The sequence below is a fragment of the Mus caroli genome, chromosome 2, assembly GCF_900094665.2.
Source record: "Mus caroli chromosome 2, CAROLI_EIJ_v1.1, whole genome shotgun sequence".
Classification (NCBI taxonomy): Eukaryota; Metazoa; Chordata; class Mammalia; order Rodentia; family Muridae; genus Mus; species Mus caroli.
In genome coordinates, this window is record NC_034571.1 from 139,124,900 (window position 1) to 139,147,480 (window position 22,581).

Sequence of the window (22,581 nt, forward strand, 5' to 3'; positions counted from 1 at the left end):
TATTAAACAAAATAAGCCAGACTCAGACATGAGTTGATGTACATGCTTTTTTTCATGTCTGGATCCACTTCTGCATCCTAGATAATATAGAACTACATTAAATCATTAAATAATACTCCCCATATTCCCGTGTGTGTGTGTGTGTGAATATTTGCTATTCAATTCTCCTGCCAGCCTGTGGGAGCCCCTTCAACACAGGCTTCGTCTTTATTGTTGGGATTATCCTTAGTTTCTAGTATTGAATGATGTTTGGGTACATCTGATGAGTTTCCCGCAACTAAGCTGGAAGGGATCCTCTCGTTAGTTAAAGTGCTGCCTTTTAGTATTAATGTGTGGCTCACACTGCCTTCTTCACTCTTCTGTAATAATGCCTTACTTGTTTTCAGTGTAAATAGGTCATAATAAAAATGTCACAAAAGGTGTAGTTGTGATGGCAATATGATTGATGTCGCTTACTGACATGTAGGAGACCGACCATACCATGCTTTCAGAGTACATGTCTGCGCTTTAGGATGATGCTGTGAGTCCTAAAATATACTGTGTCTGGGTCACAGTATAGACTGTTTCTAAAGACTCAGTATGAGTGGCATTAGGTATCTAGACTTTAGAAAACTTGTTGGCTGTTTCTATGTGCAGACAAAGTTGAGAAAGCTTGTTAGCAATAATATCACAACAAAATAAGTTTAAAAACAAAAAGAGGAGCTTGAGAAAAACAGCTTAATGGGGTCAGGTCAAGAGGTATGTGGATCCTGGGAACACATCAGAGAGCCAATCTAGCTAGAACAGCAAATTCCAGATTCATTGAAATAGCCTGTCTCAAAACTCAAAACTCAAGGTGGAGAGTAACAGAAGACCCAATGGCCTCTGACCGCCACATGTGCATATACAAGCAAGTGCAACCAGACATCCATGCACACACATATGCACACACGCATGGATACATATACACAGACATACACATACTCAACCTCTGGAAGGGATTTGAACACAGTTTTGTAATTTTAAATGTTAAGTTCCAGATTTTTTTTTTTGATAAATGTTGTTCTAGCAACTTGGCTATAAGACCTTAAAAAAATGTAAGAATCTTCTAATTCATGCATTTAAACATATATTTACAGATTTATAGTGTCTCTACTATTTCTGTTTTACAGACCTGAAAAAGTACCAGATTGTCACTTATTGAAGACTCGAGGGCAATGTATGAAGGAACATGATAATTCTCTTAAGGAAGAGGTATATGCTGAGGTTATTTTCTTTTAAAAACAAGGGCTGGGGTTAGTAGTAACTTTTATTTAAGTTCCAAGATTATAAAAACTTTTTGTTTGGGGAAATGATATATTCTGAATGATAAACATTTGAAAAAGTGGTAACAGTGGTAAGTGAGGTATCATAGCTGGCTGAGGATATTTTTAACGTTATGGTCTTAGACCTTTTATAGGTTCTATGGAAGGATCTAACCTCTGACTTAATATTAATTTGGTTCCCAGAGGTAGCGTAAATGTATTTACCACAAAATCTTCAGAGTTCAGAAGCATCTATAACATTGTGGTTTTCTGTCTGTCTGCCGTTCTTTATTTATAAAGTCATTGATGTTAAGCCAACAAATACATTTTTGGCCATTATTGTACTTTAAACACAGGTACTAGCCCAGATACATTAAAAGGAAAGAAATACATGAAACGTGTCTCTCTCCTTCTGAGGGCTGGTTACCAGGATGCACATAACAAAATGGCAAAGAATGTGTGCTCTCAGAAAGGGAGCCCAGCTACGTGCAGAAGCACTGGGGAGAGCTTAGGATGGAAGGAGTATCTGGACATGCAAGGTGACCCTTTAGAAAAAGGCTTTTGACAAAGTGAGACTGGAGACGATGTTTGGGGTGACAGGGAAGGACTGTTAGGAACCAAAGAACAGACTAGGAAACCTGACACACGAGGCAGCAGAACCATTTTTTTTCCTTGTTTATTTTATTTTTAATTATATGTGCGGGTATCTGCATGTCTATTTGTATGTGCAAGTGAATGTAGGTGCCTGTGGAAGCCAAAAGAAGGGTATATATTGCCTAGAGTTTTAAACGTTGCTGCAGACTTTTGAGCATAAATAGAATAGTTTCTCCTTAAAAATGGGAGTGAATAGGCAGTTTCTGAAACACGGAGGTGTAGCTGAAGAAATGTACAATTCCAAAGTACAGTGTTATCACCAAAATGATGAAATGCCCTGTAAAGTTGAGGACAAAATGCTTTTGTAATTTCTGAAGCTGTTTTGGTTTATGTAGTGCACCCGTGTAGATAAATACCTTCATGAGAAGGGTGAGGAAGGAGGGAGGCTGGGAAGTGATCAGAGTCTTGTTCATGTTAAGCACATTTTTACCATTACTCTCTGTACATTCCCAGTCCTATCATCCTTCCATGATTACCTAACTGGGATATCTTGAGTTGTTTCTGTGTATTGAAAAAGGATAGATATTTAGTAGAAACCATAGGTTAAATAGCTCTCTCTTTAGAGAAAATCTTAAAAGTAAGTGATTTTGAAAATTTAAGAAAGCTCCATTAGAAAAATCAAAGTCTAACGAAGCCTAGAAGTATTTGCTTTGATCTCTTGGGTAAATGGCTAATTAAACAGCCGCATGTAAATTATGTTTACCTGCGGGTCTCTGTGCTGTCAGCTCTAGTCAATCCCTTCTCTTGAGTAAACACATGACCAAAGCCATAGAAACTCATTGCCCCCTGGAGACCAGATAAGATCTGTCAGCATCGCATAACCTGTTAGGCAATTACATAATTGAGCTACGTGCTTTTAATTCATAAAAATTTGTAATTACTTTGTGTGGGAACAAAATGAGTTGAGATTGTCATTGAAATACAAAGTAGCTTAGCACGCCTTTATTCTCATGAGGTCTGTTTCCACATGGGAGAACTTTGACACAGAAAAACAACTTTCTGATATCACTCAGAATGGATCTGGTCTTGCCCCCACACAGATTTTATTTACCAGAAGACATAGTTCCTAAATGATAGATTATTTTCTGATATCTCATACATATTCATATTCTGGCTCTTGTGATTATTTTTCCATCTTTTAGTTGCTACATAAATAAAATCCCTTCCTTTAACTTAAATATAATCAGCACTAGTACATGTGTTTTTCCTTAAACACTGGAATATATTTCTCTGTAACTAAGAGGAAGGATTTCGAGGACATGGTAGTTAAATCTGGGAACTGTCATCCGTTGCCCTTGTGCGGCAGTAGTGTATGAGTGGTACTGTCCACATAAAGATGAGAATTAGTTCTGCTAAGTGCGCTCACACTTAGTTTCTCTTTGGAGTTGTGTTGCCCTTATACAAATCAGATTTCTTTAGAATTAGATGTAACTTCTTTGAAGAAACAAGCAGAAAAATAAAAACAAAACTTTGAAATGTCAAACAGAAAAATGCTACTGTCCATAAGCAGTCTTACCGAAATGAGGGATGCCTTTAATGTTCAGGTATTTACAGATTGGGTAGCAGCAGAGCTCAGCGGCAGAACACTTGCTTGGCACACACAAAGGTGGGCCTGGGTTCTGCACTGCCTTGCTAGGAACCTCACTTGCCTGTTTCCCACAAAGTGAATTTCCTTTAATAGGATCCCACAGCCTCCTGTTTCGTTTGGAATGACTTTATGTAGCCCTGTCTACTTTGCACAGTACTCTGACTACTTTTCTTTTGCCTGTTGAACATTTAAATTTGTTATTCCCCACACACTAAGAGAGGCTCATAGAATATAGATACAGTTCAGATTTTAAGTATTCATATTTCCTTACAATGAACTCATAGGTATAAAATAATAAATTATCAGGTGTAGAATTACTTTGCATTACTAGATCTTACTCTAGTCACAGAGTTAAAAAATAATGGGTGGATAAAGCGTTTATTCGAGTTCTTTCTAAAATTAAATAATCGACTCCTTTTTGGTCCATTTTGAGAGGTGAAGATGGCAGTCCATTTCTTTGTGTTCATGTGACCGTTGTGCTGCGATGTGCTCAGCCCCTTTCCTACTTGTTCATTGTTCATTGTTCTACTAGGTGAACAATGTCTTTTCCTTATTGACTTATAAGAACTTTTAAATATAGATTTACACATTTTGTTGCAGTATTTTTTTTGACAACTTGATTTTTGTGTTTCATCAGAGAGTGTTGTGGATATGATATCTTTTTTACTAGTAGTTTCATTTATCTACTTATACGTTTTTAGGTACTTGAATATAGTAATTGACAAACTTTGGGATATACATTAAAGGTCATCCCACATGACTCTTGTAATTCCAAACATAGCAGGATCCATATTTAAACTGAACTGATGAAATTCCAAAAGAATTGAGCCAGTAAGTTTAGGAATACTACTTAGTGAAACTCAAGAAAAGTTTAGACATCATTAACTCTGAAAGACGGAAGTGTCAACACCAGTCGTTTTACAGAAGGTGTGTGTGTGCCCTGGCATCTCATTCTCAAACCGTCTCCTGGCTCCAGGCAGACAAGGCACCTGCTTGTGGTAGAGACTAAGGCTTCAGACTGCTGAGAGCAGTTTCCTTCCCAGACTTTACCTAGTTAAAAGCGAGCCTGTCTTAATAGCAGACGAGCTAAAGCCCTTGTGTGCATGGGCTGTTTATAAGCATGAGCCATGGGAAACAAAGGGGTTAAGTCTCAAGTCTGCAGAGCCCATTCAATTCTGTAAGGTGTGCAAAACAGCTGGTTATTCTAATGCCACCTCTCTGGGCCTGTGTTCCTTTGCGGGTGTGAGGGAGTCTCTGTAATGGATAAGCTCCTTTGCATTGGGAGTTCCTCAGAAAATGCACATTTCTGGAACATCTGCAAAAGGCATGCCTTAAGAATAATTACCAAGGGCTGGTGAGATGGCTCAGTGGGTAAGAGCACCCGACTGCTCTTCCGAAGGTCCGGAGTTCAAATCCCAGCAACCACATGGTGGCTCACAACCATCCGTAACGAGATCTGACTCCCTCTTCTGGGGTGTCTGAAGACAGCTACAGTGTACTTACATATAATCAATAAATAAATCTTAAAAAAAAAAAAAGAATAATTACCAAGCTGGGAGATGGCTCAGTCAGTAAAGGCAACCTAGTTTTCATCTCCAGAGCCCATGTTTTAGAAATAATCTGAGAATGGTGCTGCACACTTAGCAATTTTGTTTTTTAAATGTATACTATGACAGTATTATTAAGAGGCTAAGAAATTATTACCTCTGGGGGGGGTACATCTTTAATCCCAGCACTCAGGAGGCAATGAAGGTGGATCTCTGTAAAGTCAAGGCCAGCCTGGTCTACAAAGTAAGTTCCAGGGTAGGCAAGTATATAAAAAGAAACATCTTGAAAAGAACAACAGCAAAAAGAATAAAAAGAAAAATGATTACCAATTACATCACATATTATAATTTAGAAGTGCACACTCAAAGTTGTATCAATTGCATAGATTGTTTTAAACTGAAGAAAATAAAAAGATATAGATTTAACTGCAAAATTTCTAAAGGTGAGGTTTTGTTTTTAATTCATATTTTAAGATGCTTTGTTAATATATATGATTTTGGGGCATTGGCAAATATGGTCAGGTTGGGTCTAAAAAGCACCTTGGGCAGTATGAGGATACAATTCAAGGATGCTTGCTTGCTTCTGTGCAGACCTGAGGAACATACACAGAATAATAGCTGATAGGAGCCAGCTTGGGCCTAGCTTCAGGGGCAGGGAACCATGTCTGTAGCCAGTCTGCCAAAACAGAAGTCCTGAGCAGTTCACCCATATGGACTTGTCAGAGCAGAGGTAAAATCCAGGGACAGCTGATACAAGTAAAGGCAAAGAGCCCGGTCATCAGCACTGCAGTCCAGGTCCTAGCTACAGAGCTAACAACTCCAGGGCCTTTGGGCAAGAACTACAGCTCTCTCACCACTCCAGACCAGTTTCTCTACCTCCTGTCATAAGCCCTACGTCCATGAGATCTACCTAAGTGATGTTAGAGACAAGGACAGTAGCCTTAAAGGATCTTCTGAGCTAAATGCTCAGGGCTGCACCTTCAGTTCTCTGCTCCTATGACCCTCAGATCAGAGCATCTTTTCCTTCTGCTGTGCTAATCACAAAGAATTGGTCATTCCCTCCTAGTTTACTGGACAATTGCTTGTTACACAGTCAGTCAAGTACATAGAACCTGAGGTCCTTTGTCCAGTTCTACCAGTCATACTGGCTTGTGATGTCTTGGGCCTATTTCTTGCAGATCGGGTGGACACTACCCATAGTTTCTATACTCATCAACCAAAAGGTCACCAGCACTATCCCCAGGAGTAGTGAGTCACTGCTCTCTAATAGAGAGTGTGCGCTGGCAGTCAGACACTGTGGTAGACGTTGTCTGCTAGATAGTCATCTCTTGTTCTTAAGAAATTAACATCAGATCATGTTCATTGCCAGTTTTCCTCACATTGCTTCTCAGGTAGGCTGTGATTAAATTTGATTTCCCTGTACAGATAGGATAGTTAATGTACTTTGAAAAAAGATATTTGGTAGGAAGTGAGTTTCTCCAGCTCCTCAGGGGACTCAAAGGCAAGCATAGACTTTCATCCTTGGCTAAAGATTAAGACTCATGAACAGGTCAGTTATCATTTGCTTAGTATATTTCTTTAATTCATTTTTATTTAGTCATATGTGCCTGTATGTATGTCTATATGTACAGTACATGCAAGTAGCATCTGCAGTGGTCTGAAGAGGGTATCAGATCCCCAGGAACTGAAATTATAGGCTGCCTGATGTAGGAGAGGGAACTAAACCCAAGTCCTCAGCAAGAACAGCAAGTGCTTTTAACTGCTGAGCCCTCTCGCCATTCCCTAAACCAACACTCTGTTACAAGTCTAGAAATCAGAATTTGTGCAATGAGAGAATAAATCTTTCAGAAAGGAGGTCTGAGGGTCTGCTTTTATGTATACCAAAGGGAGAATAGGCTAGCTCAGATAAGCAGAGGTGATCTCGTCTTACAGAACTACTTCTCAAGTAGGACATTTGTGTAGTATATAAGGTTAAGTCTTCAAAAACATTATTGTAAATGAAAATTGTTGTATTGAATTAAATTGTGCTAGAAAACAACCAGGTATTATTTTTAATTAAAATGTTTTTCATATATTTTGATCATGAACTCTTCCCAGATCCCCCTACCTCCTTACCCACCCAACTTCATGTTGGTTCTCTTTCTCCCTCTGCCCTCCTCTGCTGTTTTGATCTTGAGAACATTTTAATGTCAGGAAAGAAATTAAATTCTAAGTAAAGCTTAACCTAAAATTGAATTTTGAATCTGCGTCTTTGAGAGCAAGAGGAACAGGGTTCCAGTTTGTTTTCATTTTGTGTGTGTGTGTGCTTTCTTTGAAACACTGTAGGCAACAACATTATTGAAAAAAGCCCTTACAGAAGAATGTGACCATAGGTCAGCTATTCACAGTACTGAATCATCTTGCAGCATGCCATCTATTCTGAATGACAATAATGGAATAAAGGAGGCAAAACCCGCTCTGCGGCTCAACAGTGTTCTTCCAAGGGAGCAAGGTAACTGTTGTTTGCAGTGTCCACAGCAAAAAGGCATTCAGAGTCAATGCAACGTCCTTTCTCAAGGCATACATATAAAATACTCTCAACCAAAGCCTATCTCGGGTTTTATGTGCATAGCATGCTGCTTGTTTTATGGTACCTTCCAGTTAATGTGTATGTTCTTAGTGGAAACCCTAAATGTAGTTCTCTTGAACTTCTAGTAAAATAAAGTTAAGAAATCTTAACCTAGTCACTTAACGCTAACAGTACCCTTTAGACAAGAAATAAATTAACAAAAACTGTAAGTGAAGAGATAGTGAAAAAATAAAAGAATTATATTAAAACTCCACATGCAGGGGGCTGGAGAGATGGCTTACTATGGCTAAGAGCACTGGCCACTCCTGGGGAGGACTCAGGTTGGGCTCCCAATACTCACATGGCCCTTCACAACTGTCTGTTTACTCTTGCTCTCTCCTGGTCTCCAGCAGGCACCAGACACAGCATACACATGGTGCACATACATACGTACATACATACATACATACATACATACATACAGGCAAAACGTTCTTGCACATAAAATAAATCTTAAAACAAAACATATTGGTCTAGGAGTGTAGCTCAGTGGTCGAGAGCTTACCTAACATGTGTGAGGCCCTGGGTTCCACCCCCCAGTGCTAAAGAACAAATATTTCATAGTTTTGAAACATATTTTTTATGCTTTTAATTTTTTAGAAGTTTCAAGTGGCTGTGGAGATGAGAGCAAGGAAGAAAGCATAGCTGCGGCTCCAGTCACAGGTAAAGCTACCAGTACCTAACAGCTTCAGTCACAGAATGCAGTCTCGCTGCATGTTCAGAAGACTTAGGGTTGGTCATTGCTGGGTCCAGTGACTTCTCGATGGAAGAGAGAATGCACTCGACTTCTGCATACAAGCTGTGCTAGCGTAACCCAAGCTGGTAAATGACTGTACCCAGTGAGCTTCTCATCTCGAGTTTAAGTATTCAATCTGTAAGCATCGCCCAACAGACAGCCTTTCAGCACTTGTAACCATGAGAGGATATCATTTGGCCAGGGTAAGAGACTAGGTGACAAACTGTAGGTGCTTCTAATTTTACTTTTTTCTTTCCTGTAGAAATTGAACTTAAAAATGATATTATAAAAAATGCACTAGATAGAGAGTTTGCTTGTGCCTCTGGTACAGAAGCCTGTCTGGCAATTTAAAATTCTTACTAATCATGTTTCATCCATCAAGACCTATTAAGACTTGTGCACATGTATTAGGTGTGTTTATAGGTGGAATCTGAATTGTGTCATTACAATTTTTTTGGCTTGGAATATCAGCAAGCAGCAATTAGTATTCTGAACAGAACCTTATTTGTTGTACATCTAAATTACTAGATCCTTCTTTTGTAAAGTGGCATGTTGCTTCATTATAAATTCAAAGGTCTGACTTTAAATATTTATACACATAGACACACTATTGCTGAGGTTCTGAGGCATGCATCTGCATATGAGGTTGTTTTGTTTACAAGCAAAAGGGAATGTCTTGCTTTATGGTAATATAATTCATGACGTGATGATTAATTTTTAAACTCAAGTTTCTGTAGTGAACTTATTCTGAAAATGAAGTTTACAGCAGAGCAGTTGTTATGTATGTGTAATATTTCACTCCAGTATACAAATATATTCTTTACTTTTAAGTATTTTTTCCCAATAATGTTCATTGTGTTTTGATTGTCATTTTGAGGAAATACTGATAGGGTTCCCTCTCAATTTTGTTTGTTTTTGTTTTGTTGTTAAAGGAAGAAATATATATGATCCCTAAGTTGCAGATATCCATAAAGTCATTTGGCTATTTTTTTATTATATTTACTTTTGAGTGCAGAAGTATTTAATGTCTTCTGACGTTCAATTACGACTGTAAGCCTGTGATCACAAAGGGTCATCTGTAAACTTATTTAAAAGTGGTGATAATTCTAACAGCCCACCCTCCAACTATCAATAGTTGGCAGAGAATAGTATGCCTTAAGCATACTAAAGCATTGGCCATTATAAAATACCACAGGAGAGTCAGGCCTGGTGGTGGTGCACACCTTTAATCACTGCACTCAGAAGACAGAGGCAAGGAGATCTCAGAGTTGGAGGCCAGTCTGGTCTACAGAGCGAGTTCTAGGACAGCCAGAGGACACAGAAAAACCCTGTCTCTAAGCAAACAAACAAACAAACAAACCTAGCTTGGGAGTCTTGGAAACTTTAAGATATTCTTGCTACAGCCTTGCTGTTCTGTCCTCACCTTGTCCTTCTAAGCACCCTGGGGCCTCCCATGAACTTCACGTCTGAGTGCCTTAAACACCTTGCAGAACTTTCATCTGAGGCATAGTCGCTGAAGGGCTCTTGGTACAAGAACCGGAGACCTACATCCTAATCAGTAAGGTCCCAGGAGCTAGCCTGCAGTTCATCACTAAACCCACCTTATGAACTTCCTGGAATATCCAAACATATTCAGAATCCTTCAAGACTTTATGCTGGGCAGTGGGCGTTGGGGAATAAAGGGAGTGTGTGAGAAAACCTGTGTCCCGCCAGAGTTCCAGGGCTCTGGGTGGGCAGACGCGGGAGAACTGCCACATGCTTTCCACACAGCCCCGGGTGGGTTTCTGGCTGTGGGAAGCCACGGAACCCAGCCCACCCGTGGGTGGACAAGGGGCAGTCCGAGGTCTCTGAGCCTCACCGAGGCCAGAGATATCAGGTTCTAGTCTTGGGCATCCCAGACACAGCCGGATACCATGGAAGAGATGAGAATAAAATGGGGGCCATGGGGACAGCTCAGTCATCCCCAGGGCCAAAGGGAGGAGAGGGCCGGAGAAGAGGGGGTGCTGGGTGGTTCCCACGTGGGTGAGAGCCCTTGGCCTGATCCATGGGTAGAGTGCAGGAAGACCTTCTGGTAGGAGGTTAGATGCCGCTCTTTAGGGGAAAGCCTATCTCATCGTTCAAGCACTGTGAGCCTTAATGAGCAGAGACAGTTTATGGTTTTAGAGCTTTATTGTAGAAAGGCAGAGAGAAAGAGAGAACATAGAAAGAAAGAGAGAGGCAGGCCATGACCACGTGGAGAGAAGGGGGAAGGGAGGGAGAGGAGAGCTAGAGATGAGAGTAAGAAAGGTGAGAGCGTAAAGAGAGTGAGGAGGGGCCAAGCAGCCCCTTTTAAGGTGGGCTAGGCTACCTTGCTGTTGCCAGGTAACTGTGGGGAGGAGCATACCTGGCTATAGTCAGGTAACTGTGAAAATAAATCTAGCCAGAATGCTAGAAGCTTGGGACATTGTCTGTGTGACTTATAGTCACAGAATTAGGAAGTTGGGGGCTCTGTAGTATCAGGCACCTGTCTCTGGGAATGTGGCTCACTGTTCCATCCCTTGTAGAGTTTTCTACTAGGTCTCTACTGGGTCTCCAGAGCAAGCCTCATTCAACCAAAACAGGCTGCCTTTCACAGTCCCACAACTTTCTTCTGATGAGTTAAAAATATCTTTCTGGAGTCAAATCATTAGCTGTATTCTCAAGTGACAATTTCTTGAAAGAACTAGCTGAGCACTACTGCTGGAGGTGCCAACACCAAGGAATCACAGCAGCACTGTCCTCGTTTACCTTATGACTCAGGGACAAAGTGACAGGATAATACACTGAAGGCACCTAGACATTCTCTGGAGGCTACATGATGGCTGTGCAGCAGGCTTTTCCTGATGTGCTGTCTCATAAATGTTGATGGAGAGTGCAGCATTATCCAAAATGCACCCTGTGTAGAAAATACTTGGGGAAATAACATTTTGAGGCCAACCCCTGGATGGTCTCTTATTTTCTGCAGTGTGCATAATATGTAGGATCATGATGGAGGCTCTCAAAAGAATGTTCACATTCTGAAACTGAAAATTGTGTGCTGCTATTCCACAATGTATCATGTAGCTGAAAATAGTCCTTCTTTGTTTGTTTGTTGAGGCAGAGATTTTCTCTGTAGCCCTGGATGTCCTAGAACTCGATGTATAGACCAGGCTGGATGAAGTTCTTCTTAATGACCAACAACTTTGTGTGTGTGTGTGTGTGTGTGTGTGTGTGTGTGTGTGTGTGTGTGTGTGAAACATGCTATGGAAAAATATAGGCTTATATATGGGACCTTTTAAAAGAAAATAGCAGGTCCAGTTGGGATATCAGCTTTCTCTTAACCTCTGAGCTATCTCTCCAGCCCCTATATCAGCTTTCTCAATACATTAAAGTTATCCTTGCTGTTTCTCTACATCTCATGGGGGCGGGGGGACCTCCCTAGTAGATGAAACTGCTTTCTAATTAGACTGGGGCAACTCTGATCAAATCACATTGGAGTGTTAATATTGAAAGCTACTGATAAAACTCTCCCTTGGGTTGACCAGAAGGCTATAATAACTTTGGTGACCAGAAATGCTCTTCAGTGTGGCTCTTTCTCTATATACCTGTTTGTTTTGCATTCATTTTAGAAGGACATAGGAAAGCAAGAGGGCAAGGTAAAATCCAGGGCAGGTTCCAGCTGAGTCCTCAAGACTTTTATTAACAGGAGGAGGGAAATTAGCTCTGTCTGTATACTTGAGGAGAAACTGCAAATGCGCACCATTCACTGTGCGTAATGGTGGGGTGTAGGTCTGTAGCAAGGGCACTCTCTAGCTCTTTATTTAATAAAACAAAGCCAAGAGTCTTCTAGGTATGAGGTTCTGGGCTGAGAACCTGAACCACAGCAAGGCCTAGAGAAGGAATGTTTGTTTATAGAATATGTCACTCATTCATGCTGAAGCTGTGGCTCTCTCTGTACACTAAGAGAATCAGTGAACCAACATTCTAATGTCATCACTTCCCCTTCTTATTTGTTTATATCCTCCCAAACTTAAGCCACCTTAGCAGAGACGTTCACCCTTAAAGATTCATTATCCCTTCAAAGGCATCTGCTTCCTAAGTCATCGTAGAAAAAGTGTTTTCTCCTATATGGACTGTCCCTGTACAGCACATATTCCCCAGTCAACAAAATCGAGTATTCCTGCAGACTCACCTTCTCTTAACAGTCTGCCCCTTTTTATTAGTCTCGTGTTCTTACTAAAGAATTGAGATAAAACAAAGATTAATGTTAAATCTATAAAGGTGTTTCTGTATATGATAAGTAATACACCATTTATATGTTTAATATATTTAGCCCATTACTTGGACTGAATCTTGGGATACCAAGGACAGAAAAGACTGTCCCTGCCCTCAGTAAGCCTCAACCATTTCTAACTTTCTTTTCTTTTCTTCTTCTTCTTCTTCTTCTTCTTCTTCTTGTTCTTGTTCTTGTTCTTCTTCTTCTTCTTCTTCTTCTTCTTCTTCTTCTTCTTCTTCTTCTTCTTCTTTTTTTAAGACAGGGTTTCTCTGTGTAGCCCTGGCTGTCCTGGAACTCACTCTGTAGACCAGGCTGACCTCGAACTCAGAAATCCACCTGTCTCTGCCTCCCAAGTGCTGGGATTAAAGGTGTGCACCACCACTGCCTGGCTCTAACTTTCATAATAATCCATTAGGACTCAATTTGAGTAACTCATCCTGCTGGTCAAATAGAAACTTAGAACGGTTGGGACCAGCTCAGTGGATGTAGAATCCAACTCAAACTTGAGGATTCAGTGTTTCCATTCCTCCACCCTGAGTCTTGTGTTAGTAGCAGAAAGGCAGCAGTATCAGGGCATCTGGGTCAAGTAGACCTCAGTGTGTATCATGGCAAAAGGTGAGTTTAACAAGGATGCTCTGGGGAGCAGTGATAAGCAGCCATGCATTTCTTTTCTCTTTCGCTACACCTAGAGAAGTGAACAGCTTGCAAAAAAAGAGGCTAGCTTTTTATAAAGTAGGCCAGGCCTGAGCACAACGGGACCTCTGAAACCATGTGAAGGATGCAGGATGGGCTGGTCAGTTTCCCTGGAAACGTGCAAGCAAGGAAGGAAGTAATGCTTAGTAAGATTATGGGAGAGCATCTTCCTCTGCAGTACGCACACCCACAGTGATGACATTTTATTTGCATTCACACCAATGTCCCTTTCAGTACCAAGCTTTCATTTAAGCAAGTGATAGAACTTATATTAAAACCATAAAATCCCAGCACCTTACATAGTATGTGCCATAGAGTGAACCCTCAATTTGTCAAACAAATGAATTAAAGTGGGGAATTAAGGAGTTTCCTTAAATGCTTGTTGATTCAGGCCAGAACAGTATCTCTTTCAGTCACTCACTCCACCACCACTTTTCCCACCCCACGTGCCCATCCTGGCAAAACTCATCTCCTTAAGCTGCATGTGAAAAGGGCCGTCGCTTTTATCTCAAGAGGATTAAGCCTCTAAGAATGTCCATTCAGCCTCTCATTCTTTTAACACCAATTCTGATGGTCAAGCTGTGTTAAAAGTGTTGCTTCGCAGTGCCCTTCCTCCTCAATATTCCTTGGCCAGCTGGAATACTCTTAAGTCATCACACGGAAGCATTGGGGAGAGGCTGTGCGGGTCAGCATCTACTTGCAGGGTGCTGCTTGGGTTCCGGGTTCTGGCACCACTTCCCCAAACATTACAGCTTCTGTTTTATACCAAGCTGAAAGGAAGCTGAAAAGATACAATGGCCAGGTTGTCACTGGTGACTGGATTTACCCCAGGAGGAAAGAATGCAGTGACAAGTTTGGGCCACCCAAGTGTAATAGCATATAACCTCCAGGACGGCAAGTTCACTAAAAATGCTTCTGTCTTGCCTTGTCCCAGCAATGCTTTACCCGGAAGAATTAGCAGAGACATGTTATCTTCTGTGCAGGTCGGAGAACTTGCAACAAATGTGAAACCAGGATATCATCTGTTGCATTGTTGTCCATGGTAGTCAGCACCTCTGCCTCTCGGCCATTGGACCTATTTGCCTGCTGCTTTCAGGTGGGGGACAGAGGATTTTAATTCGGATGTGAAAGAATACAAAGACCTTTCTGAGGAGGGCTGTTGGTTTGTGTCCTGCATTTGAGGACATGAACTCCTAACCAAGGAGACATTCTCCCAGTGAATACACAGTAAAATTCCATGTGGGCTTTTTGTGCTGTGCTGCATCAGAACTGACCAGTGTAAGTCCCAGGCATAGGCATCTTACTACACATCCAAGTCAGTTTCTAGGTTGAGAATTGTGGAGGAGGAGTCTACAGCTGGGAGAGGCTCTGTGGGTCAGTTCGTCAAAGGACCTTTAGCAGACAATTCCAATGAGGTGAGGGTTTAGACAGCTTGACAAAATCGGGAGTCAGGGAGAGCATTGTTTTTTCTCCAGCTGCCCCGATGGATGGTACCATAAGCTTGCCGGCTGCAATGCCCTGAACTTGTAGTCCCAGATCCTCAACAGGCTGCAGCAGAAACAGCATTGGCATTAATGTGAAGCTTCCCTGAGCAGCAAAATTTCAAAAATGAAAACAAAATTAATAGACTTATTATGTCACCATTCAGGATACAAAAAACCAAGGTACCATCAGCCCTCCCTCCAGGGAAGATTTCTTCCCAGTGGTTCTGACTCATGTTAGCATGCATCTCTTGAGTGTTTCTGTTTGCCTCTGCTTTCACTGCCTTCTTTCTGTGTCTTTGTGTCTGCTGCTCCTATGGAATAGACACCAGTCTTTGGGCTTAGGGACCAGTGAAAGTGCAGGGTGATCTCATCTAGCCTTCCGGAACTAATGCATCTACAATCATTTATTACCAAATAAGATCATATTCTGAGGTTTGAGTGGATTTGAATTTGAAGGTGAGGAAGGCAGTATTCGGCCCACTATAGGGTTTGAGAAGGATTTTCTTGATATTTTACATTGCTAGCATTTGGGTCACCTCATATCCATTATTCCTGGCTATTCTATAAGTAAGAAAGATAATGTTAATATTTCTGATTCCTCCCATCATATAAATTATTGAGTATCAGTTGCTAGAAATGTTTTTACAAAACTGTTGAAAATGAGAGTGTGACTCAGTAGTAGAGCTCCTGCTTAGCTTGCATGAGCCCTTGGGAAATAATGAAAAGCACTGGACTATACCACTAAACCCAGCTTTTAACAGAGATCACTCACGTTTTTCAAAAGTTAAATGTTTCCTGAGTCTGAGAACTGAAAATTAACCTCCTATGATTAAACAGTGGTAAGCAGCAAGCAGTTGTGAGATCTAATGTCTTGGTATTTCCATATTCTACATACATCTTCCATATACTTTATAGATTACTTTTAATACATTATATGATGTAAATGCTGTATGTGTGTGTCATTTATGATATAATGATGAGAAAAAAACGTTTGTATATATCCAATACTAACATTTTTCCCCAAATATTTTTAATTCATGTTTGGTCTTGGATTGGTGGATGTGGAACTGAAGGACACAGAGAGGCGGATCTAGTACCCTCAGAACTGTTTCAGTTCAGCTTGGGAGCCGCCATGAAAGGTCAGTTACAAGCCTCGAATTGATTTTCAGGTTTAATTGTTGAGTTGATTCACAGAGATTAAAACTAGAATGTAAATGTCTTTTCTGACACTGCCCCAGGCAGCCCCTGTGAATTAGGAGAGTTTCTTGTGTATTAGCAGCACTCATGGGGAAGGCAGATAGAGAAGCCTCACAGTGGATTTGCTAACCCAAGGCTCCTTCTTGGTGGACAAGTTTAGCACTGGAAGTCCAGACGTGAAGATTCCCCTGTGTAGACCTATGCTGAATCTGCCTGAGATCAGAGACATGTGGCCTTCTTTCTCTGAAATCTTAAATATGCAAGCATCTTCTATTATATTTCCTAAGTTGTAAAAGCACCCATATTCAATTTTTTTTCATTTTATTAGATAACTGATTTATGGGCTTAAAGTGATAACATATCTTTTGAATTAATTTTGGAAATACCATTTTGCTTTTAGTGTTATTTTTGCAAAAGCAACTGAGTTTGTTTCGTCAGTGCATCTAATATAAGATGAAAAATCATTTTAACATGTGTAGAAATACAGGAAAAGTAATAAATAGAACCATAGCATTCTTTCTACTGAAAGCATTTTTCAATTTTAATTTTAGAATTTCTGCCCACTTCATATAGGAACAGTACTTAAACATCCTCAGTTGAGCGCCCTGGTTCTTTGTGGGTTCAAGGTCTGGTTCCCTTGCTGCGGTGATAGCATTGTCTGCGTCTCCCTTTGTTATTCCTTTCCAGACCCAACTCTTTTTTTTTTTTTCTTTTTTTTTATTAAGGATTTCTGCAAAAGCAATGGGCAGATTCCTTGCCTCCATACACTCCTTAGAGGCTGGGGAAACACATGTGTATCTTGTAATGGGCTGTTAAAAGCACTTGTTCATCAGATATTTTCTTTTTATTTGTAGATTTAGGAGTATTTTAGCAGGTGTACATTTGCATATAAAAGAGAATAAAAGATAAGAAGTTGAGGCTTTCTCTTTCTCCTCTCCTCAGCATCCTCTCTGTCCTACCCCCTTTATTCAGCATGTTTTTACCTTTTTTTCTCTAGCTGCTTCTATTTTCTAGACCCAAAATGCATATCAAAAAGGAAAAAAAAAAAAAAAACAACCCTCTTAGTGATCCCTCAGCTTTGCAGGAAGATGGATGAGTGGGCTCTGGCAGCTTAGGTAACAAAGTAGAGGAAATATATTTACCTCATTGTGTCATCAGCATGGAATTAATAAAAAGAATAGGTCTTAATCTTTGGGCTGGATACTACATGGGATGTAGACCCCTTGCCTTGTATGTTTTAAACTGCAATATTTTCTATTTCTTAAGCTAAAATTTGACATAAAGTTGAATATATAATAGTGCTTGACTACAGGATTCAGAACCAAAAACTTGAGGGTGTGTGTGTGTACATATATACATGCTTCTGTATATGAAAAGAATTGGCTTCTTTTAAAATGTTGGATTCATCTAATCATTTTAATTACTCCGTAATTCTTGAGTGGCTAGCATTACAAATGAGAGAAGTGTTTCCCTGGAGTTCCGGGGCACAGGGTACAGTATACATCAAGCCTTTTACAGTTACCTAGTCCTCAGATTTTCAGATTTATGCCTTGCTTGCAGCTGGGATGAGCTTCTTGGGCTCTTAGTCCAATGTTTGCAGCAGGCTAGCTTTTATTTCTGCATGTGACTTTTTCTCCTTTATTCACGTGTTGTAACTGGATTGGCGAGGCAGCAGCACACTGCAGCTTTAACTTCCTTGCTCTCCTTTTTTCCTTCCAGAAGAGCCTGGGCCCAAGTTACCAAAAAAAAAAAAAAAAAAGTCATATGCATTGTTTGGCCCTTTTGCACTGTGAAGTTGGCTTCCTGACTAAGCCTTCTAGACTGTTCTAGGAAGGAACTGTTCAAGAACCTCTAGCAAAAAGTGCCCTCTTGCCTGCAGAGTCTGAGGCTGGCCCACCATCACTTAGCATCTTATGGCTCACATAGCCTCCAGACAGTGTTCAGGTCCTCACCCTTTCAATGAGCCCTTTCCCTAGTGTCTAATTTGTACCTGTGGCTGCAGCTTTGCTGATCCCTCTGTGTACCTAGCTTTGCTTTCTGTAGGCAGCCACCCTTTCCTTAGCCCTTGAGATTAGACTTTTCACTGAATCTGACCAGTAGGTCTGCCTCTAACCCTCCTGAGATTTTTGCATTCTCTCTCCCCTCTCTCAGAGCCCGAGAATCAGGACCTGGAGCCCAGAGACTTTCCTACCAGGATGCTGCTTCTGCAAGCTCAGAATAGTGAATTTTGATTGATTTTGATAGTGAATCTATACACAGATTCACTGAAATGACAAATTTGTAGCCTCAAATGAACTCTTAAAGTTTGCCCCTGAGTCTTAAAATTTAGGTGCAACTCAATTTTTATTTGAAACATACACTTGTGAGGAAGAGGTAGGAAGTTACAAGTTTGAAGATAGATTGGGTTCCACAGGGAAAGCGTGCATTTCAGAAATGTTTACCTTTTATAGAGATCCTAATTAGGGGGACCATGCATCTGAGAAATGTTAGCCTCATAAAGGAATTTAAGAAATACTAATGAACAGTTTGCTTTTCTTCATCTATAGAAACAAAAGCCTACCAGTTACTGAAGAAGTCTACCCTTCAGGACAATTCAAATCAAGCTGAAGAGAGATTTGAAAGTCAGTTTTCAAGTAAGTTGGGACAGATTCAGCACTTGAATCCTGTGGCTGGGGGCCGGGGGCAGCAGCCAGGATGATGCTTAGAGAGCATGGTTTTAGAGTTTTCTTTATAATGAGTATTACTGAGTCTTGAGTGAGCAAGAACTTTTCATCCTTAACAGACAAGCATTTGGAGGGGCCCTCTGGCTACATGCGGCCAAGCAGGGTAATAGCTCTCATAGACCCTATGAAGCTATTTGGTGTATCATGAAGGTATCTTTTCACCAACTCCTGCAGAAGATACTCAAAACTGCTCCTTACTATATCTCCTTATTTCGTAAGGACAGCTCTGTGCTGCATGTCCACTCTTGTGGGAGTGCTGGGAGATTCTCCGGTGTTATAATGAAAGGACTGTAGACTCCAAGAAAGCTAACATTTAGGCTTAAACATAGTTTCTTTAGTCTAGGGTTTCATTTCAATTTTAATTTTCTTACGTTCTCCCACTGTACATGTGGTTTTCATTTTATTATATGTTCTTTTCATATATTCAATTTAATATCCATTATAGAAGGAACATAATATAGAAGAAAGTATATATGCATTTTTTAAAATTTTAGACTTACATGTTTTATTTTATGTGTGTCCTTGTTCTTGCCAATGTGAATATGTACCATGTGCATGTATGGTACTGATGGATGTCAGAAGAGAATGTTGGAGTCTCTAGAAGCATAGTTGCAGTTGGTTATGAACCACCATGGGGGTACTGGGAATTGAACCCTAGGTCCTCTGGAAGAACCAGTACTCTTAACCACCAACTGAGCCATCCTTGCAGCTCAGAGTGGCTTTAATTTTCTATGATCACCATACTCTATTTCTCATATCAGAGTTGCACAGTGAGTTCTTACAATTCATATAATTCATGAACCATATTCAGGTTTCCAGTTATCTCAAACATGTCTTCCTCTGACAGATACTTTTTCAAGGCATGTGCTATCTGTCTGTATTTAGAGAATACATGTTTTAGTAATATCAGTGGCACTGTCATTTATTTTGGTTGCTTTAATGATTCAGTATGCCACTTATGCTTCAGAAAGATCTTAGTGCGGGTCACATTTGGGACATACAGTCTGAATTGAGGCGTTTGTCCAACGCCCTCATTTTATAAATGAGGTCTCAGGAGAGCAATGCCTTGCTCAGAGCAGAACTGCTCAGCAGGCATGTAGAGCTGAGAAGGTGGGGCTGCAGGTAGTTTGGGCAAGTGTATTTTGGTTCTTTGGGTTTTTTTTTTTTTTTTTTTTCATGATGGTGTTTCTCTCTGTAGCTCAGGCTGGTAGAGCTCTCTTAGTAGACCAGGCTGGCCTTGAACTCAGAGATCCACCTGCCTCTGCCTCCCAAGTGCTGAGATTAAAGTTGTGTGCAAGATGGCAAGTGTATTTTGATACCTAATTGGCAGGTACAAAAGACAAGTATTTGGCATAAATTGTCATCTCTTGGTTATCTATAAAAATTATGCTACTATTAAATATATTAATAGCTTATTTCAAATAATATTTATTCTTTGAGCAGCTCATATACTAATACAATGTATTTTGATCCTATTCTGTTAAACTTTTCATACATGAAATGGCACTTGACAGGTGGTATGGCTAAGCACAGGCAGGTTCAGTTTCCTCGGTCTATCTCACGATGATACCTGAAAGGATCCCAGAAGTCTGGTGTAGTATTGACAGGAGCTTCTGATGCTGTTGGCTGCTCTTAGCGTTGACAGTGCCCTGCATTCACTCTCCCCTGCCTTCTACTGCCCTGTAGTCCCCTGAGCTGCAGAGAACAGGTGACTATCTGACAGGGTGAAGGGAAACTTGCCACCCCACCTCCCACTAAAAACCAGAGGGTGGGGATCTCAGCCTCACCTCTCACTCCTAAAGGAGCACTCCTATCTCAGTTACTTTCTGAGTTATATGTTTTAGGCCTCTGTCTCCAGATCTGTTACTGAGAAAACCCACTTAAGTTCTGAGCCCCACTTTTCATAACCCAAAGTCCTGTCCTATACAAGTGTGGAGACCCTGTTTGAGTTGAGCGTGGGCATGGCGCTGAAAGAGTTATCTTGCCACAGAGATTATATGCAGGCAAACCATTCACAGGTGAGCAGCTCAGCAAGCCTGTGGCAAAGCTGCCTGTGTACTCTCTAGGATCTGGGGTGACTGCCCATTAAAAACAAGTGCCTCAGAAAATATCCAAGGCTGAGGACAGTGGGGACAGTCCAGCCTCCATCCCCAGGGAAAATAGTGTGTTGTGTATCCACATCCTCAACACAGGCTGAGAGTGGCCTTGGTAGCTTTTAGTGGAAATTTATTCTTGGTGGGATAAGAAACAGGATTTAGCAAAGGGCTTAAGAGTAGATAGTGTAGGAGCCTGTCATCCCAGAGTGTCAGTTTATGTCTGAGACCTGGTTCCCTGTACCTGCTGTCTTGGTGAGCCATCCATCCCTGCCTGTGTTCTAACAAAGTGAATTGATCAACCTTGCTCTTATTTGCACATCCTGGCCATTTAAAGCAAAGCTTGCTGAAGACTTAGCTCTGGGTCATGTGCTTGCCTAGCACATTTGAGGAGGGCTCAGGTTCAGTCCCAACTACAGCAAGGGACTGAGGGGTTAAAGTGAGAAATGAAGCTGAGCGCTGTGGGTAGTTAGAGCTTTGTTTTTCCATTTCATTTCATTTAGTTTTAGTGTTATAAAGAAGATTCCCCGTTTCTTTTCAGTGTTCTATGAGTAGTTTGTCTCTGGGCCTAGAAGCCCCCAAAACCTTCTGTGGCTTGAACAGGATCTTCCTCTTGAGTTTCCAAATTTTCTGGGAGACTGTGTGTGCATGTGTCTCGAGACTGTGGTGGCTAACTCTCACTCCCCTTGGCTGTGTTTGTCACAGGTCTGGATATTGGTGGCAGCATGGTCACAACAAAGACAGCCCACAAAATCGCCTCGGAAGCTAGTTTTTCATCTAGTGAAGGAAGTCCTTTGTCAAGGTAAAGTCGTGAAACCCCTTCTGAATAGCAGTAACAAGATGAGAAATGTCACTACGCAATGAGTTCAGCCCTGGCTGCGTGTTATTTTGTGTGTGACTTGATGGAGGGTTATGGTTTGGGGTTTTTTGTTTATATAAAATAACAGCTGAAACTTTAGTCTACCTTTGAAAATATTTGCCCCAGAGCCAAGTATTGTTTTGCAGCTGTTGTTTCCTTGGTTTAAGACTCAATTGACACCTCAGTGAACCACAAATTAGCGTCTACAGCTGCTCGCAGTAGGACTGCTTAGAGACCACACAAAGGAGGCTGTCAGGAAAAGGGCAGGGAGAAGACATCAGGCCTTAAGAGAAATAAAGTGGCATGTTTCTTCTTTCTGAGACAATTGATAGAGGACCGTTCGGCAATTGCTCTGTATTAGTTTTTATGTATGGATTTTTTTTTTTAAAGCAAGTCTTCCAGCCACATTACTCACTCCTTCTTATGTGTCCTTGCTTACTCCCCTTAAAGGACAGAATGTATCTTTTCACACTTGCTAAAATGTAACACTTTTTGCAAGTTTTGTGAGCTATAATAAGCGAGTTCTGTGCTGAATTTGCCATCAGCTTCTGATAGTGATAATGCAGTGACTTCCAGTCACTTAGGAAGCATTCATAATGTGAAGCTAAACAATTGCCTGATGCAGCGCCTACTCCTTTACTTTGGAGTAAATACTATTTCAAACAGCCTCGCAGGCCTCCTTTGCATTGCTCATTAAAAAAAGTGTCCTTTAGATGACTGCATTACCTTTGAATTTACTACTTGACCCTGCTAAAATGTTAAAACATGACCTTTACATCGCTTCTGCTTTGTGTAATGTCCAAATAACAAAATGATCTGATCCAGAAATGTCATATTAAAAGG

The 22,581-nt window shown here is 40.9% G+C and overlaps 1 protein-coding gene across 2 annotated transcripts in view; it reads left to right on the top strand.

Annotated features, from left to right (window-relative positions):
* Nucleotides 1-22,581, top strand: part of Kiz (kizuna centrosomal protein) — a 113,861-nt gene that overhangs the window by 77,497 nt on the left and 13,783 nt on the right. For both annotated transcript variants that reach the window (XM_021151182.2, XM_021151189.2), the window contains 6 exons: nucleotides 1,152-1,233; nucleotides 7,398-7,563; nucleotides 8,281-8,343; nucleotides 15,940-16,005; nucleotides 18,610-18,696; nucleotides 21,585-21,681. In XM_021151182.2, coding sequence (XP_021006841.1) covers nucleotides 1,152-1,233; nucleotides 7,398-7,563; nucleotides 8,281-8,343; nucleotides 15,940-16,005; nucleotides 18,610-18,696; nucleotides 21,585-21,681 — 561 coding nt within the window. The remainder of the gene's footprint in view (nucleotides 1-1,151; nucleotides 1,234-7,397; nucleotides 7,564-8,280; nucleotides 8,344-15,939; nucleotides 16,006-18,609; nucleotides 18,697-21,584; nucleotides 21,682-22,581) is intronic.